This window comes from Carlito syrichta, unplaced genomic scaffold (genome assembly GCF_000164805.1).
Source record: "Carlito syrichta isolate Samal-C Ts95f unplaced genomic scaffold, Tarsius_syrichta-2.0.1 Scaffold303022, whole genome shotgun sequence".
Lineage (NCBI taxonomy): Eukaryota > Metazoa > Chordata > Mammalia > Primates > Tarsiidae > Carlito > Carlito syrichta.
Window position 1 is genome coordinate 400,730 of NW_007247118.1, and position 19,018 is coordinate 419,747.

Here is a 19,018-nt window from a genome sequence, read left to right on the forward strand (position 1 = left end):
ACGCAGGAAACCGCAGCACGCAATCTTCCAGAAGGGGAACTAGGCATTCCTTTAAAGACTGGACGAGAGGCCGCTCGTTTGAGGGAAAGACTCACAAAGGAGGCCACCTTACTCCGGGGCGCCGCCCCGGGTACCTAAGTTTCTTTCAACCCACTCAGGCTTCCGGTCCCTTCCTCACCTGCAGGCTCCGCCCCCGGGTCCTCCACGTTCCCAGCAGGCCCTGCGCGCGCGACACTGCCCCGCCCCCTCACGGTGTGCCCCGCCCCTTGCGAGCTAGAGAGATGGCGGAACTGGACATCGGACGGCACTGCCAAGTGGAACACTGCCGCCAGCGAGGTGATGCGGGAGTCCCCATCCCCGACTGCAGGACACCCGGGCCCCGCTTTGGCTCCACAGATGGTGGCGGCGGGTGAGGGGAGGCAGTAGGGCCGAACAGGGTCTGAGGACGGGAGCGTTTCTTCTAAACGCTAACAGTAAGATCTGTTGGTGCCTCTTTGGGTTGCCTCTGAGTCTTGGAAGAGACTTGTGGTCTCCTTAGAAGGAACCGTGCGGTTCCTGAAAACGTACCTGGCAGTGTTTGGCTTTCGACTGCGCCGCGGCCTAGAAGTTCTCGGGGCACCCTACTGGGTGGCCTAGGAACACGTCTTTCTGCTGAGAGAGGGGAGCGAGGACGAGGGTCTGGGAGAGTTGTTCCCTTCTGGTCTCGCCACTGCAACCTTGGGCAAGCCAAACTTTGTGTTTACTTAGCTGTCGGAGGAAGGAGTTCAGCAAGGTCTGTTTTTAACCTGGTGCTCACGGACTCCTCAATAAAGAAGCCTCTTCCTTAGCTTTTATCAGATTCTTAGAGATCTCGGATCCTCAAAACTATTCCACCGGATGGTCGTTATGCTCTCCCAGTTCGGTCATTCCTTTATTCTTATTATCATTGAACAAACATTTACAAATCATTGATTTTGGTGCTGGGACCAAATAAGGGTATGTATAAACTACGATCTTTTACGCAGAAGACCTTTCAGACTAGTAAGCTGCATTTTAGCATGAATATTACTGTGGTGGTCTCTCTCTGTTGAACTGACAAACCTTGGAATTCACATAGCTCATGGTTATGGGACACAGGCTTCAGAATGTCATACACCTGGAGTAGGCAATTTTTTGAAGCATTAGAGCCCCACAGACTGCTCAGTGTTTGGTACCTGGATTTTTTTTTTTTTTTTGAGTTGGAGTCTCACTCTGTCGCCCAGACTGGAGTGCAGTGACCGCTCCCGGCCACCGCGGCCTCGACCTGCTGGGCTCTGGCGATCCTTCCGCCTCAGCCTTCCCAATAGCCAGAACTACAGGCGCGAGCTACCACGCCCAACTGATTTTTTGATTTATTGTAGAGATGAGGTCTCGCTGCCCAGGCGGGTCTCAAACCCGCGGGTTCAGGCAATCCACTCACCTCAGCCTCCCAAAGGCGCGGGATTACAGGCTGAGCCACCGAGCCCGGCCGGTACCTGGATTTTATATCAAATGTATACCATCACACTTGGCACATACTACATGAGATGGCAAACAGGTTTCATCTCCCAGTGCAGCTTCAGTTATTGGTAGCAAGTGTCTCAATAACTGTGCTGAGGAGGACCCTGAAGTTTAGCCCAGTTTCAGTAGTGTGCCATCATTGATTAGTGGTGTCTGCTGTGGGCCTGGGCAATAGGACAGGTGACACAGTTTGCTAGGTTCCTGCTACTTACAACACTCTATACTAATGTAGCTTGCACCATTGATTGTAATCACCAGCCACTCAGCAAATAATAACCTTTTCATTAGAATCCTTTCATATGGAAACAGCCTTTTAGGTTTTGACTGTGAGTTGTATATCTCGTGTGCCTGATGCCCCCTAGTGAGTCCAACACACATCGTACAACATCTGTGACATAGCTCATTTTCCTTTCCAACTTCTTGTATCTTTAGTGTCAATAACTAAGATGAGACCAGTGCCTATCTCCTTTGAACTAGTGGTAAGGGGTTAAGAATATGTTAAGTAGGTTCCTGAATTTCATTTAGCTTCTGAATGGATAGAATGATAGTATCAGATGCCAGGACATTAACTTGATAACTCTTCCCCTGAGTCCTTCTGGTTCGCATCTAATGTTAGTTGGTTACCAAAAGTCTCAAAATAGCAAGCATGTACAATTGTTCTATAGTGACAAAGACATAAAAATTGTGCACAATAGGTGCTTCAGTTTCTTTTGTTGACAAATGTATCCATAGTTTCTCAGTGTGAAATAAAAGCTCACAGTATCATGTTTTCCTAACAACAGCAAGGGACAAGACCACTTCCCAGGTGTGGGAGGAACTATTTGGATTTCTTGTTCCACAAGTATAATTATCCAGGGTCCCTTTGGGTTGCAGTAGGACCTCTTCTATTTTGTGGTTAAGTCACCTGTGGGATAAGATCTTTTTGAGACAATTGTAGCATTTTCTAAACTCAGACTGTGCAAAACTTTCTGCTTTTCACTTTATCAAAATGGCATGATTGGATATAGCCAGCTTCACCTGGCTGCATACTATTATTTAATATGAAGTATATTGAAAATAACCTAGAGAGTGATTGAGTGTATCTAGTGGTTAACAGTAAGTTGCCACATCTGAGAATACTTTCATGTACTTTCCTAAAATTCAGTTAGTAACTTATGTGTTACTTAGTTACCTTGTTCTAATTTAGGTGTTCATCAATAGCAAAGACAGAAACAATTCAGCAATTAGTTTTCAAGTGTCAGTCAATCCATTTATTGAATTTCTAGAATCTCTTTGAAAACATCTCCACTATAATATTTTTCTGAGTTGAGCATATGCAAAATAAGTGAACTATTTTGTTATTCTTATTAATTATAGTTACTATAGTACTATTGTGATCTTTTACGTATATTTCATTTGGTTTTTATAATTACCCTGTGAGGTAGATGTGGCATACAGTATAAATAGAGATATATTCACACATGTATACACACACACATACAGATATACACAGAAACTATGCTTATATCTGTACTTATTTGTCTCTTTGTCTGTCTATACCTTCCTATTTTTATTACCCAATAACAGAGCTTTTATTTTGTGTATACATTTTACATACATGTATATAGACAAACATACATACACTATGTACTATACAGTATACCAAATATAAATATACAAAGCTTTACTATTAAGTAACTTGCCTAGCATAGTTAGATTACTAAGCAGTGGATTCAGAATTGAAACCCAGGTTTTTTGTTCCAAATGCAGAATTTTAACAGTATACAGTCATCAAAAAAACAACGCCTAGTAGATCTGGGAAACAAAACAAAAAAGAAAGAACCCACCAGAGCTTCTTTTTTTCTGATTTAGCAGTTACCAGTAACATTTATCTTGTATTAATCCAGTTATTTTCTTTCAGAGTTGTCGAGATTGTGATGACTTTTGTTAAAGTAGTTAAATAGTGACTTGCTACACTAGTATATCAGTCAAAAAGGGAAGTTTTTCTATAGAGTTGGTCTAGTACTTTCAGATTCCTTTTGCTTAAGAAAACTAAATAAAAACCAGATGCTGACCAGTACATACAACATTTTTTCTCAATTTTAGATTTTCTTCCATTTGTATGTGATGGATGTTCAGGAGTATTTTGGTAAGTTAAATTTATATGTAGGATTTGGGAATAATTTTAGTGTTTATAATATGGGGTTTATTTCTGAAAACTAGAATGATTTAAAAGTTTTTACTTTAGCCATTGATTATTGATACTCAGTATAGTAATCACTTGGGGAAAAAAACCAGACTAGTCATAAGCTTTGATTGCTTATTCATATATGTAACTTAATCTGTAAACTTCCAGAAATGGGAAGAGTTTTATATAAAAGTTATATTTGTGTTTTTAACAAAGATAAAATAATATACACAATATAAAGAATATGGTAAAATCCAGTTATGACTATTACTCTTTATTTTAATGAATAAAAATGAAAAAAGCTAAACCTATAAATGCCTTAAAATGGATATCACATGTCATTTAAACATGTCACATGCAAAATAAAACCTGTTTTTATTGTTGTTGTTTTTTGTTTTGTTTTGTTTGAGTTGCAATCTTACCCTGTCTCCCAGACTGGAGTGTAGTGGCATAGTCACAGCTTACCATAGCCTTAACCTTCTGGGCTCAGGCAATCTTCTGCCTCAGCCTCCCGAATACCTGGGACTACAGGTACATGCCACCACACCTGGCTACTTTTTTTTTATTTTTGTAGAGATGAGGTTTTACTACGTTGTCCAGACTAGTCTCAAACTCCTGGGCTCTTGCCTCAGCCTTCCAAAGTGCTGGGCTTACAGGTGTGAGCCTTCATGCCCAACTAAACCTGGAAATTAACCAATAATTTTGGAAAACATATTTTCCTTACAATTAAACTTTAAAATATCAAGCATTCGATTTATTAACTAAGGCACTGAAAGAACAAATTTTTTTCAGAATTTAATTCAGATAGATCTGTTAGAAGTAAATAAAAGTTATGCATATTTTTTAATTACTCAGAATTAGAGCACTCTTTTCACATTTTACTACTGGTGGTCTTTTATAAATAAAAAATTAAAGATTTGTATTTTTATGCACCCTAAAGCACTCAAAATAAATGTAATTTAGAATGATAAATTGTTTTTACTCATTGAAGTCGAACATTTATGTTTTAAAATTTTTGAGACTAGAGGTGATCCATCTTTAATTTATCTGGCATTTTAGGTTTTTCTTAAATGCAAAGTTATTAATGTAGTATGAGTGTAATGTTTCTTAAGATTACTAAATATTAAAATATCTAAAATCACTGTAGTTATCTCTGTTATTTGATTATATTTAAATACATGCCTTGCCTTTTAAAGTATTATTATTATTATTATTTAAGCCTTGAACACAGAAGCAGGGAGTCTCATGGTTGTCCTGAGGTATGTTGATATTTTTCTATTCCAATAAAACATTTGTGTATATGTACTTCCATTCAAAATTTGATTCGATTTAAAGCTGAACCAGAGATTAAAGTTTGGCATATGTAACTGATTAGGTAAATAACTCTTTCTTCGTTTATATTATTATTATTTTTTGTCTTAAAGAAAATTGGTCTACTTAGTATTTATAAATTTTTATCCTCAGGCTGGGCATGGTGGCTCATGTCTGTAAGCCCACCACCGTGGGAAGTCAAGGAGGTTGAATCATTTGAGCCCAGGAGTTTGAGACCAGCCTGGGCAGCATAGTGAGACCTTGTCACTACTTAAAACTTAAAAAAAAGAGCCAGATATAGTGGTTCGTGCCTGTAATCCCAGCTACTCAGGAGGCTAAGACAGAAGGATCACCTGAGCCTAGGAGGTCAAGGCTATTGTGAGCCATGAGCATGGCACTGCCCTCCAGCCTGGGTGAAAGAGTTAGACCCTGTCTGACACACACGCACAAAAATTATATGTATATATAATTTTTATATATATATATATATATATCCTCATAATTGTATTTATTTATTTATTTATTTATTTAGAGTTGGAGTCTCACTCTGTTGCCCGGGCTGAAGTACGGTGGCATGATCTTAGCACACTGCAGCTTCGACTTTCTGGACCAAGTGACTGAGACTATAGGCAGGTGCTACAATACCCGGTATTTTTTTTTTTTTTAGAGAGACTAGGTCTCACTATGCCTACGCTGGTCTTGAACTGCTGGGCTCAAGCAGTCCTCCCATCTTGACCTCCCAAAGTGCTGGGATTATAGGTATAAGCTACCACATCTGACCATATCCTCATGATTCCTATTTTCCTAACATTTCTGTTTAGGTAACCTGCTTACAGCATAAGGTTTTATATACATATATAAATATATATATATTTATAAATATGCATTGGAATTGATATCTTCATCATATAGTCCCTTCACTGTTACATTCATTTTCACTGGTGCCTGGTGATAGGATCTATGATAGTAAATCATCCTAGTTCAGTCAGCCTTAGACCACCAGGAACAAACCTGTAATCTAACAAAATCCCCACCTTAATTCTGAATAAATCGTAGATGAAGAAAGACCTGACAAATAGTAGCCAATATCACCCTTATTACTGATAAAGATAAATTGAATGATGAAGCTTGTGTATCTATAGAGCCAAATGGGTCTGTAAAGGAAATCCAGAATTAGGCAGACTTGCCCACTAGCCACAGCAGTACTGGACAAGGTTAGACTTCTTCCCGAAGGCAGTTCAATTCCAGGAGAAAAAAGAGAAAGCTGAGTTTACCATGCCTAATGTGCTTCTAACACTTTTCAGTGAACATTTATTCCTGCACACTATTTATCAAGTGCTTTACTAAGGATTTTCACATCTGTTCTGTTCTCAAATATAGAAAATTAAGATTACATGAGCTTCAGTTGGAATCTGACCCTTTCAAGTTTAAATAATCAGTCAAAATCTTATCCTTTGAAGTGTGGGTGATCTATGCGGGATTATTGGAAGAGAATAGGCATATAGTATAAAACTTACTGATGTTTCTTAATACAGTTTATAAATCTGTTCTGTGCTTTCTTTTTTCTTAAAATATCACTTGATTTCTGTGAATGTCCCGCAGATTCTTACATCTAATTAATTCAATGCTGAAATACCAGTAGACCATGCAACAAATTTAAAAAGATGCTTAGGTTAATTTTAGCAAGATGTAACTGTCATTTATATACAAGAATTCCCTTTGGTTGTTTTTGTTTTTGTTTGGTTTTTGGTCAGAGTTTCACTCTTGCCCAGGCTAAAGTGCAGTGGCATGATCACAACTCACTGCAGCCTCGCCTTCCCAGGCTCTGTTGATCCTCCTTGCCTCAGCCACTCAAGTATCTGGGGCTAAAGGTGTGTGCCACCACACCTGGCTAATTGTTTAAATTTTTTTGTAGAGATGAGGTCTTGCTATGTTCTCCAGGATGGTCTAGAACTCCTGGGCTCAACTAATCCTCCTCCCTTCTCAACCTCCCAAAGTGCTGGGCTTATAGGCATGAGCCACTGTACCCGGCCAGTTGTTTTTAAGCAATTATTTTTCTAAGTTTACTTAACTCTAGGAGCCTAGTTACTTAATGCTCAGAAGAGCTGGCTAATCAGAATTTTTTTTTTTTAATCTTACAGAATCTTCTTTTCCTATGAAGGAATATTTGCTGGTAATAAAATATGAAATAGAGCATAGAGAATAATATATGATTATGAAAATTGTCCTTAACCCTTTATCTCATTGATAAATATCTAATTTTAAGTGTTTTATTCTGAGTTAAGCCTTTAATCCCTTAAAATCAGAGTAGAAAGTAGGTATGACTTGCCATTTGAGGGTTGAAGAGATGATTGCCTGAGCATATTATGGGGGTATCTTTGTGTTGAACTATTATAAAGTAGAAGATTAAAATTATAGACAGTAACTGAAGAGTTATTTTAACTTGAGTTAGAAGACAAAAATATCACAGTAGGAAAATGATGAATATGTAGAACAGTCAGCACAGGATTCATTTTTTTTAAAGTTTTTTATTTATTTTTAAATTAGAGATGGGGTCTTACTACGTTGCTTAGGTCTCAAACTCCTAAACTCAAACCATACTCCCAACTCAGCCTCCCAAAGTGCTGGGATTATAGGTGTAAACCACCACACATAGCCAGTAATCATTTCTTACACAAACATTGATTGTAATCTTTATGTAAGAGTATGTAACTTGCTCTGATAAGTTTAGGGAAAAATAATATGAATGCTGCCTTCTAAAATGAATTTGGTGATTTGCTTTAAATGTGAAATATAATGCCACTTCTTCCTTTTTGCATTTTCAGGTGACTGTAATCAATGAGAAATTGAAGACAGATAAACATAAGTCTTACCCATGCTCATTCAAGGACTGTGCTGAAAGAGAACTTGTGGCAGTTATATGTCCTTATTGTGAGAAGAATTTTTGCCTGAGGTGATCACTTAGACTATTCAAGCTTTGTGTATCTATTTAAATTGTGTAAAAATAAATGAAGTAGTGTCACTCTTCTGTTGCTCATAGACACCGCCATCAGTCAAATCATGAATGTAAAAAACTGGAAATTCCAAGGCCTCGTATGGCTGCCACTCAGAAACTTGTTAAAGATATTATTGGTAAGCATCTAGAAAGCTTGTTTTGTTGCTTTTCTTATCTCTGTATTCTGTTTGTTCCAGAGCTCTTGCTTCTTATGCCTGCTCACCAGTTATGGAAGGCATCGTTAAGTTTCAATGGTAATAACTTGCATATTGATGACATTCTTATAATGGTATTTCTTACAAGGTTTACCTGACCAGTGTGGTAGTACCTCACCAGGGGTACTTTTTTCTTTTGCTAGGCCACTTGTATCAGCTAGTTAAGTATCATGGCCAGAAATTGTATTTATGAGGTTGAAGGAGTAAATTACTTTCTCTAAAGACTAAATTCAAAACCTAGCCAGCTGTCCTGTGAATACTGGTGATAATATGGGATACCAGGAAAGAATGTATCTGTAACTTAAATCAATCTCTGCCAATATGTTTAGAATTTTAATTCTCTATTAAGGATAGGATCTTTATTAAAATCTTTCATAATCAAATCTTAAGGTTCTCTGAGAAGCATTAGTGGCTGCTTTAGATTAAATAGGTTTAAATTGGAAAGAAGCACATAACTAAATTTTTTGAGATGGAGATTGCTTAGATCAACTGCAACAATATTTTTCTATTGGTCAGATAAATAACATACCTATACAGAGAATGTGGTCCTTATATATTTCTATTGTACATAATTTGTATATGTTTCAGGGCTATAATAAATGCTTTATAATCAAACTCTGTAATGTAAAAGTTCTTATATGCTTACATGCTTACACTTCTTAGATTCCAAGACAGGACAAACAACAAGTAAACGACGGAAAGGTGCAAAAAATACTGAAACAGCTGCAAAGGTTACACTGATGAAATTAAAGATGCATGCTGATGGGGATAAGTCATTGCCACAGGTTGGTCTTAGAGATTTTTAAAGACAAAAAATTCCAAGTGTGGTTGAAGTCCTCTTTTTATTCCTACCTTCCAGCAAGTAACAACTAACCAGAAGCTGATATGTATCATTCCTAATATCACATGGTAGATAGCTGTATACATAATATATAGTTTTGTGAGTGTTTTCACATTACAGAAATGGCAGTACATATGTATCCTTCTCCATGTGTAGCCTTCTTCAACTTGCTTTTTTTTCTCCCTCACTTGGCATCCTGTTTTTAAACATTTATCTTAACCGAAACATTTAGTATAGTTTTTTGTTTGTTTTACAATCAAAGGGTACATGTGTATGTTTGTTACACAGGTATATTTTGTGATAGTGAGGTTTGGGCTTCTATTGAGCCTGTTACTCAGGTGTTGGACATGGTACCTGGAGGTAGTTTTTTAACCCTTACTGCCCTTCCTCCTTCCTCTGTTTAGGGTATTCCTAAGTTCATTCATGTCAATAGCTGCCCCAATATATTCCAGTTTATCTGTTCTCTTAATAAACAAAGTTCAGATTTTTCCAATTTTTTGCTATTATAAACTGTTCTATAGTGAACATCCTTGTGTATATATAGAAGAGTTTCTCTAGGACTTCACAATATCAATTATTTTGTATACCAATCTAATATGTAGGTACATACATACCTTAACACAGTTTCATTAAATGGTACTTAGCCTCAATATGTGCTATATACTCTGAATTTTTTTTTAAAAATTCTATTGTATTTATTTTAAAGATTGTTGGTCAAAACCTGGAAGGTTGATTTTCCAACCCCTGATGGATTAGAGACTACCAAATTAAAAAATGCTACTTTAGGGGAAATAGAACAGCTGAGTTATGGGATTTGCTCATTTTCAACTTTATCAGAGATCCGTCAACTTCCTCTTGTCTGTGATTGTATTGATTTGTCTCCAATAGCACTTGCAACCATGCCTATTCTTGGCCATATTATTTTTGTAAAAATTTTAGGATCACTTTGTTCTCTTCTGTGAAATTATAATTTTGATAGGAATTTTGCTGAATTTTAGATTAGAGGCAATTGACATCTTTTGAATTTTTACTTTTCCCATCTATGCCTATGGTTTTTCTTTCCAGCTTTTCTTTATTTGTTCTTTTTCATGTAATTAGAGAAGTAACATTCTATAATATTTACTATAAATATTTACATACCTTTTCTTAGGTTTATTCCTAGGCTCTATATAATTTTTTTCTATCAGCATAAAATTATACCTTTTTTAAAAATTACACTTCCTAACTGGTTATTGCTGATTGATATACATTACCCTTCTATCCAGCAAATAAATTCCTAATAGTTCCCATACTTTGTAGATTTTGTGTGCAATCATATCTTCTGCAAATACCAGTTTTTGTGGAGTTTACTCCCTCCAATTTTTCTTTTCTCTTAGTTCTTCTTTTCATTATCTGTCTTAATGCTGAGATCTTCAGAACAATGTTAAATATCAGTGACAGCAGGAATCTTCATTATGTTTCTGACTTTAATGCAAGGGCTTCTAAAGTTTCTTCAAGTATTATGTTTGCTGTAGATTTTTGATAGTAGCCTGTATCAGGCTAACTATTTCTATTACTAGTTTGCTAGGAATTTACATCTTGAGTGGGTATTAAACTTTATTGTAAGTTTTTTTCTTATAACTATAAGATGATCATTTTGTTTTTTTATCATGGTAATAAATTATATTGATCAATTTTTCTGTTGGAAAATCATCAAATACTCCAGGATAAACCACTTGACTCTGGTATATAATTCTTTAAAATGTACCATGAAATTGATTTGCTAATATATTATTTATTGTTTTTAGTAACATCAGTAGCAAGATTATACTATAAAATTAGTTGTATCTTTCCTTCTTTTATTATTTTAGGTAGTTGTAGAGGGTGGGGGTTATTGGAAAGTTTGGTGGCGCTCAGTTATAATCTTTGCTTATGCTTTCTTTTTTGAGGGGAGAATTTTGAATGTTATTCCAATGTGTTAAATCTCGGTTTATCTGGATAATCTATTTCTTCTGAAGTCAATTTTGGTAAATACTTTTCTAAAAAAAGTACTATTTTATGTATTTTATCTAGATTCTTCAGTTTATCGTTATAAAATTGTGTAAGTTATTCTGTTTGATCCAAAATCTCGTGTCTTTAGTCATTCCACTCCATTCTTAATATTTTTAATATCTGTACTTTTCTTTCTTCCCCCTAAACAGAACAGCTAGAGGTTTGTCTTTATTACTTTCTTGGTCTTTTCAAAGAAATATGTTTTGGTTTTATTGACCAATAGTTTCATTGTTTTCTGTTTCACTAATTCCGGCTTTTACATTATTTTCTTTTTTCTGTTTTGTTTAGATTTTCTCTGAAGTTCTTTTTCCAACTTCACACATAGAATGATAACTTATTTGTAATATGCTTGTTTGAATGTGATCATTTAGTGACTTTTTGTTGATTCAATTTCAAACATAGGTTGCATAGTACAAATAACTTTTCTGTAGCCTTTACTCAAATTCAAGTTATTTACATGTTCCCTGTTTGCTTTATCATTTCTGTCTCTTTCTCTGTTCATCTGTATGCACATGTGTATGTGTATATGTTTTGCGTATGTGTACTTACTAATTGTTGTGCTGCTTGATCTATCAGTGTCTCAGACGTGTTAAAATCTCCTGTTATGGGTGTGGTTTTATTAGTCTTTTTCTTGTAATTCTAATGGTTTTGCTAAGTTGTGTATTACCAGGTACATAAAATTTCTTCATAGTTACAAGTTCTTTATGAATTTTGCCTTTAATCTTATTTTCAGTTACAATTTTGTTTCACTAGCTTGCTTTTGGTGAATATTTAACAATATGTCTTTTATTTATCTCTTTATATTCAACTTTTCTGTGTTATTTTGTTTTAGGGTATCTCTTTGTAAGCAGCATATAGCTGGACTTTGTTTTTTTAATCCAGTTTGATAGTATCTCTCTTTTATAGGTGAGTTGAATCCTTTTTTATTTATTGTGATCATTGTCATAGTTGTACATACTTTTTCCATCATATATTTTCTGCTCATCATCCTTTTTCTTTGAATATTTCTTTCTCTTTCCCATCATCTTTTATATTGATTGAATTTATTTTGCTGGTTTAGAAGTCATTGATTGTAGTTTTCTTATTTTAATGATTATCCGTAATATTTTCCTGTTTTGAAATTTATTTGATTTTTTTTAAATTGCAAGGATAGTACATGCTTTTAGCAAATGTAACTATTTAAAAAAATAAAACAGCTGGCCACAGTGGCTCACGCCTATAATCCCAGCACTTTGGTAGGCAGAGGTGGGAGGATTGCTGAGCCCAGGAGTTCGAGACCAGCCTAAGCAACATAGCAAGACCTTGTCTTTACAAAAAAAATTAGCCAGATGTGGTGGCACACACCTGTAATCCCAGCTACTCAGGAGGCTGAGGCAGGAGGATTGCTTGAGCCCAGGAGTTAGAGCAAAGCCAGACCCTATCTCTAAAATCTCTAAAATCTCTCTCTCTTCCCTCTCCTCCCCTCCCCTCCCCCCTCTCCCTCTCTCCTCTCTCCTCTCTCCTTTCTCTACACAAGCTTATAGAAAAAAGTTTTTCCTCTTATCATGAATGTGTGTGTATAGATATAGAGATATGTGTGTCTGTGTTTATGTGTATATATATACACATAGACATATATATATACAAACATGTACACATGCTCACATATTCATATATATATATGCATGCACATGTCTATATGTATGTATCAGTGTATATATGTGTGTGTGTATATAGGGGTGTCTAATTTTACATAAATGGAAATGTATTCTACTTGTATATGTATGCAAAGTCATAAAGAATATTTCTGTCATTATTTTATAATAATGTCTGCATTCATTTAGTCAACACACTTTTTAAAAATACTTTCTGTACACCAGGCTCTGCGATTATAGCAGTGAATGAAACAGAGTCTCTCCTGTAAAAAGTTTATATTTCATTAGGATGAGACAAATATTAAAGATATAATGTCATATAGTGATTAGGGCTATAAATAAAAATAAAGCAGGTTTTGAGAAAATTAGATATTCTTCTCTCTATAGTTCCTTGTGTAATTAATGCCTAGTAGAAATTCCCTCAAGTGAGTTGGCATGACTCAAAGTCATTCTCTTTAAAGCTGCATCTGGGCCGGGTGCAGTGTCTGAAGCCTGTAATCCCAGCACTCTGAGGCCAAGGTGAGAGGATTGCCTGAGTCCAGAGGTTTGAGTCCAGCCTGGGCAACTTGGTGAGGCCTCGTCTCTAAATTAAAAAATTAGCTGGGTGTGGTGGCACATGCCTGTGATTTATTGTAGAGATAAGGTCTCACCAAGTTGCCCAGGCTGATCTCAAACCCTTGGGCTTAGGCAATCCTTTCGTCCCCACCTCCCAAAGTGCTGGGATTACAGGCATGAGCTGTTGTGCCCAGCCAATATTTTGCATTTTATATTCTGAAGAATCCACATTGAATTTGCATTATAAGGTATACATGGGAAGAAAAGATATACATAAAATTTAGGGAGAAATGACATTTTTATGACATTTTCTTTCTATACAAGTCTTATACATACTTTTATTCAGATGGTTCATTGCCTTCTGTAACATTTTATATTTTTCTTATTTTAAATCGTATTTCTTATTTTTATTGGTAATTATTGTATGGTTTTTGTTTCCATGGTGAACATGGAACATGCCCCAATTATCCTTCCAAGGACTTAGTGCTAATAAAGAAAAAAAACAAGTCTTGAGCTCTGTATACTCAGCTTATTAAGCTATGTTACCAAACTCTTGTATTAATTTTAGTTTTTTTCTATGAATGTTTTCAATTTCCTAGTTATGTCACACCTCATTAACGATATGAATAGCTTTAATTTTTCTCTTTTTTTGGTAATTATACCAGTTATTTCATGTTTGGTTCTACGTTGTCTATAATCTCCAATATAATATCTTATAATAATGATGAAAACAAGCATTGCTTACATTTTTAACATATATAATTAAATATTATTTTCTCAAAGAATAAAGTTACTTTGTGACCATGCATGGTGGCTCATACTTATAATACTTGGGGAGGCTGAGGCAGGAGGATTGCTTGAGCCCAGGAGTTTGAGATCAGCCTAGGCAACATAGCAATAACTCATTTCCACAAAGACTTAAAAACTTAGCCAAGCATGGTGGCACACATCTGTAGTCCTAGCTACTTGGCAGGCTGAGGGGGAAGGATCGCCTGAGCCCAGGAGGTCAAGGCTGCAGTGAGCCATGATCATGACATTGCAGTCCAACCTGGGAAACACAGTGAGACCTTAACTCAAAAAAATAAAAAATAAAATAAAGTTACTTGTGGTTATATCCTCCTGAATACAAAGAGCTTGACATGCCATATCCAGTTGAATATCTCCTATCCCATCATTTTTGTTAACACATAAAAATTAATTTTACATATTCAGAAAGCTATTTAAATTTGCTAATACCTTTTTTTTTTTTTTAAGTTTCTCCTTCCTTAAGGCTCACTTTTTTTTTGTTAAAATACACTCTAGCAGTTCACTCAGTAAGGGCCTTTGGTGGTAAACTCTATCAGTCTTTTTTAGTTTGAATGTGCCCTTATTTTTACCTCACTTTTAGCTGGGTTGTCTGTTAGACTTTCCACATACTCTGTCATTTATTGTTGTAGATACATCTGTTGTCAGTCTTATTCTTGTTTCTTAATGAGTAGTCTGTCTTTTTTTTGGTAGCTTTTAAGACTTATTTATGGTACTTTCCAGTTTCAGTGCAATGTTTCTAAGGTGAATTTATTTTAATTATCCATTGTGACACTGAAGGCACATTTAAAATTTTGACTTTTTGGAAAATTGTGGTCATTTTGTTGAATATTGTTTCTTCACCATTCTCTTCTGAGACTCTTTTTGATGTATTTTGGGGATCTATATTTTTTTCTAACTTTGTGTCTCTGTGCTGCATTGTAGATGACTTCCTAAAATTCATCTTCTAATATATTGTCTTTTTAATGAGGAATATAGAAATTTATCCTATTTGAGTTTCCTATTCTAAAAACTGTATTTTCACATTTTTATATTTCTAATTGGATCTTCTTCCTTTGTGTTTTATTTCTGCCTATTTTGGTTTTATAACTTCTTATTCCTTTTCTTGAATATCATGTTTTATTTCATCTCATTGTGCATCCTAAATAATTTAATGCCTTTTTAAAAGCTGTTTTCATTTGCCCATAGAGAGTTACTCTTCAATTTGTTTTGAAATTTCAACTTACTGACTGTACATCTTCATCTTGAGTAGGAGGTTCTTCCTGGATCTCTCCCTGCCCTCACTCCCTGATCTCTGTCTTGCGATGTTGCATTTTCTTCACTCTCACCCAGCCTCCCGGGACTACCATTCCAGATCCAAGTTTGAGATTGGCAGTTTGTGCTTATGTTCTGTGGAAATTTTCAGATTATTACACATTTACTGAGGTGGATGACCTTAGTTTTGTTCCCTGTCAGGAAGTTATAACTATGCTTTTCTGTCTCCCTAAATATTGATTTAGATATACAATAGTCTAAGTCAGCATTCAGCAATAACTTCTTTAGCCTCGAATCCTGGGGCTGACCTCTGCTTCCAGGCAATAACCTGAGCCAGGAGCTGTATCTTTGTCTCCATGTGGTACTGTTGTTTTCCACTTACCCTCAAGCTGAACTCCTGTTTACCTCTTCCTCTTGGGAGCCCTGAAAACCTGTGACTTTGCCTACCCATCACTTTGCAATTCTGTTTCAGTTATGATCCTCGAACATTTTTATCTCTTTTTTTTTTCATATGAGGCTCTGTTTAATTTTCTCTTTTCGTATTTATGTTCTTGCTACTTTGTTTTTAGAGCAGGGACTATTTTATTACAGAGTTGGCTCAAAGCTTGAATTTCTAATTATTTCTTATTTTTTCTTTTAATGCTTGTTTTCTGTAATAACACACTCCACTGGTCTTTAACAAATCTAAATTCCTTAGTGCTTAGATGGAAATTGTGTTGAATCTATTATTTCTTATAATAATTGTGATCTTTCCTCCACAAGTTAAGAGATGCTCAAGTTATGCAAAAATTTTTGTTGTAGCAGGAATTGATCTGCAAAGCTAGCATTTTTTATTGAAAAAGATTTTAGCAATTAGGGAAGATCAAAGGCCAAGCACTTTTGCTCCTCTTCTTTCTTTCCTATACTTGTTAAGTCCTTCTGTCTAAATACTTAGTGAGGTTTTTCACAAAAAAGAAATGCTGCTGGACTTGGTGGCTCAGCCTGTAATCCTGCGCTTTGAGAGGCCGAGGTGAGTGAATTGCCTGAGTCCGTGGATTTGAGACCCACCTGGGCAATTTGGCGAGACCTCATCTCTACAATAAATCAAAAAATTAGCCGGATGTGGTAGCACACACCTGTAGTTCCAGCTACTTGGAAGGCTGAGGCGGAAGGATCACCGGAGCCCAGCAGGTCGAGGCTGCGGTGGCTAGGAGCAGCCACTGCACTCCAGTCTGGGCGACAGAGTGAGACTCCAACTAAAAAAAAAAAAAGATTAAAAAAAAGAAATGCTGTGTGTGTTAGGAATCATCCAGTTGCAGTTGACAGAAACTCAATTCCAATAGCACAATCAAAACAAACTTTCCCCGTATACACGGGGGGGACCCCAAAAAAACACAGAATTTATTCATGAAAAATTGTGGGTTTTTCTAACATGTTTAAACCTCAGTCACCTTCAGAGTACTGTCTGATGCAATACATCTATCAAGATACTTTTTACACTGCTCTAAACAGTTTTTGAACATGTCGATTTTGTAATGCTCTGCCAGTTTTTGTTTCACCTCTTCCACATCAGTAAAACATTTCCCTTTGAGGACTGTTTTCATCTGGGGAGACAAAAAATGTTGCTTGGGGTGTGATCGGGTGTATAGGATGGGTGGGGGCATGGGGCTCATGCTGTTTTGGGTCAAAAACTGAACATTTAGTGTGGTGTGGGCAGGTGTACTCATAAATCACCCATCATAGAATGGGCAAATTTGTTGAAAGAAACGCCAAAAAAATGTCACTGAAGCCGAATGCAGCCTCTCACAACATCGCTAGCTGGTACACTGATGCTGATGAGTTCTAGAACCCTTACCTAGCAGGGGAAACCTCTGGCTACAAAGAATTTTGGTTTGGGGAGGTTCCCCCTCATACCAGGAAATGATGGATTAATTTGATCTTAGGAGATGACCAAATTCAGGGACCTATTATGTTGAAAGAATCCATCAATTTTTGCATTTTCTCTTTCTCTAAATTGGTCTCACTCTCATTTGAGGAGACTTTTTCCACCATGGTTCAGGAATGGCTGTGGGGAGAGGGGGTTCACTATAAGAAATCCCAGGTTTATTTCAGAAAGACTTAAATATTCAGAGAAAAAGAGTGTTCCTCCTCTTCTTAACATTTGAACATAAAATACCAGGACAACACTCTGATTGGCTTAACGTAAGCCACATGCCTGCCTTCACAGATCACCCTGACCAAGGTCTTGTTCATATGTCTGTGCATTTAGGTGGAAGCTGGGCTACTATAGGTGGCATTCCCACTAATAGAGGCATTGTTACAGAGTAATCCCTCTGACTAGACGAGAGGAAGGAATGTCACCAGACAAAAACAACTGTGTCTTCATATATATAATCTATATTTTAACTTTTCCTTTTTACAGACAGAAAGAATTTATTTTCAGGTTTTCTTACCTAAGGGGAGCAAAGAGAAGAGCAAACCAATGTTCTTTTGTCACCGATGGAGCATTGGAAAGGTCATAGACTTTGCTGCCTCTCTAGCCAGTCTTAAAAATGACAACAACAAATTAACAGCTAAGGTAACATCTAGTTATAATTTTTCTCCCAAAGTTTTAGGATACTCTGTGCAAGCATGTTTATTTATTACAGTATGGTTTATTTCTCCTTTCACAGAAATTAAGGTTGTGTCATATTACTTCAGGAGAAGCCTTACCCTTGGATCACACTTTGGAAACCTGGATGGCTAAGAAGGAGTCTTCTTTATATAATGGTGGAAGTGTTATCTTGGAATATCTTAATGATGAAGAACAATTTTGTAAAAATGTCGAATCTTACTTGGAATAGTCATTCAGTGACTCTAGACAGAAATCACAGTGAAAATTGTATGTACACATTGAATTCAATTTCTTTTAACACACATGCTATTTTTAATTTATTTTATTTTTATTTTTATTATTTTTGAGTCAGATTCTCAGTCTGTCACCCAGGCTAGAGTGCGGTGGCATGCTCATGACTACCGCAGCCTCGACCTTCTGGACTCAGGCGATCCTTCTGCGTCAGCCTTCCAAGTAGCTGGAACTACAGGCATGCGCCACCATGCCTGACTAATTTTTCTTGATTTATTATAGATACAAGGTCTCACCAAGTTGCCCAGGCTGGTCTTGAACCCCAGAGCTCAGGCAATCCTCTTGCCTCCGCCTTCCAAAGTGCATGATTACAGGCATGAGCCACCGCACCTGGCCCCGACATGCTTCTTAATGTGTGTGTGGTATAGTGATAAGACATACCAAAACAAATAATTGCTGTACTGTTTGATAAGTGGTATCTAATAATACTAGTAATAATGACACTTACTATAAAACTTACTGTATATACCAGACACTGCTAAGTGCTCCATATTAAAGTGCTTGCTTTTAATAAGATCTCTCTGAAATGGAACTCTTATCCCTATATGACAGGTTAAGTTCAAAGTTATCAGGTGTGGCAACTTGTCTAAATGAACAAAAAAGGCTATTTGAGCATAAAAGAAGGCATGGGTTTGGACATGTGGCTCATGCCTGTAATCCCAGGACTTTGGGAGGCCAAGGTGGGCAGATTGTTTGAGCCTAGGAGTTTGACATCAGCCTGGACAACAGTGAGACCTCGTCTCTACAAAAAAATTTTTTTTAATAAGTCAACCAGGTGTAGTGGCACACACCTATAGTCCTAGCTACTC

General features: G+C 36.5%; 1 protein-coding gene across 4 annotated transcripts; it reads left to right on the forward strand.

Moving 5' to 3' along the window:
* The first annotated feature begins 259 nt into the window (after positions 1-259).
* Positions 260-18,255, forward strand: ZFAND1 (zinc finger AN1-type containing 1). 4 transcript variants are annotated; one of them, XM_008057469.2, is made up of 8 exons: positions 266-336; positions 3,604-3,646; positions 4,905-4,944; positions 7,822-7,949; positions 8,037-8,128; positions 8,870-8,991; positions 17,727-17,882; positions 17,977-18,255. In XM_008057469.2, exons 1-8 carry the CDS (start codon positions 282-284, stop codon positions 18,145-18,147), a joined length of 807 nt encoding a protein of 268 aa, XP_008055660.1. In that variant the 5' UTR covers positions 266-281; the 3' UTR covers positions 18,148-18,255. The 4 variants fall into 4 exon arrangements, with proteins under 4 accessions (XP_008055662.1, XP_021567706.1, XP_008055660.1 ...); XM_008057470.2 differs by having other exon boundaries at positions 282-336; positions 17,748-17,882; XM_008057471.2 differs by lacking the exon at positions 4,905-4,944 and having other exon boundaries at positions 260-336.
* Positions 18,256-19,018: the final 763 nt, after the last annotated feature.

Coding starts and splice junctions, on each gene's coding strand:
- ZFAND1 (XM_008057469.2), top strand. CDS start 282: ATGGCGGAACTGGACATCGGACGGCACTGCCAAGTGGAACACTGCCGC. Junction 3,647..4,904: donor GGATGTTCAGGAGTATTTTG/GTAAGTTAAATT, acceptor TTATTATTTAAG/CCTTGAACACAGAAGCAGGG. Junction 8,992..17,726: donor GGGATAAGTCATTGCCACAG/GTTGGTCTTAGA, acceptor TCCTTTTTACAG/ACAGAAAGAATTTATTTTCA.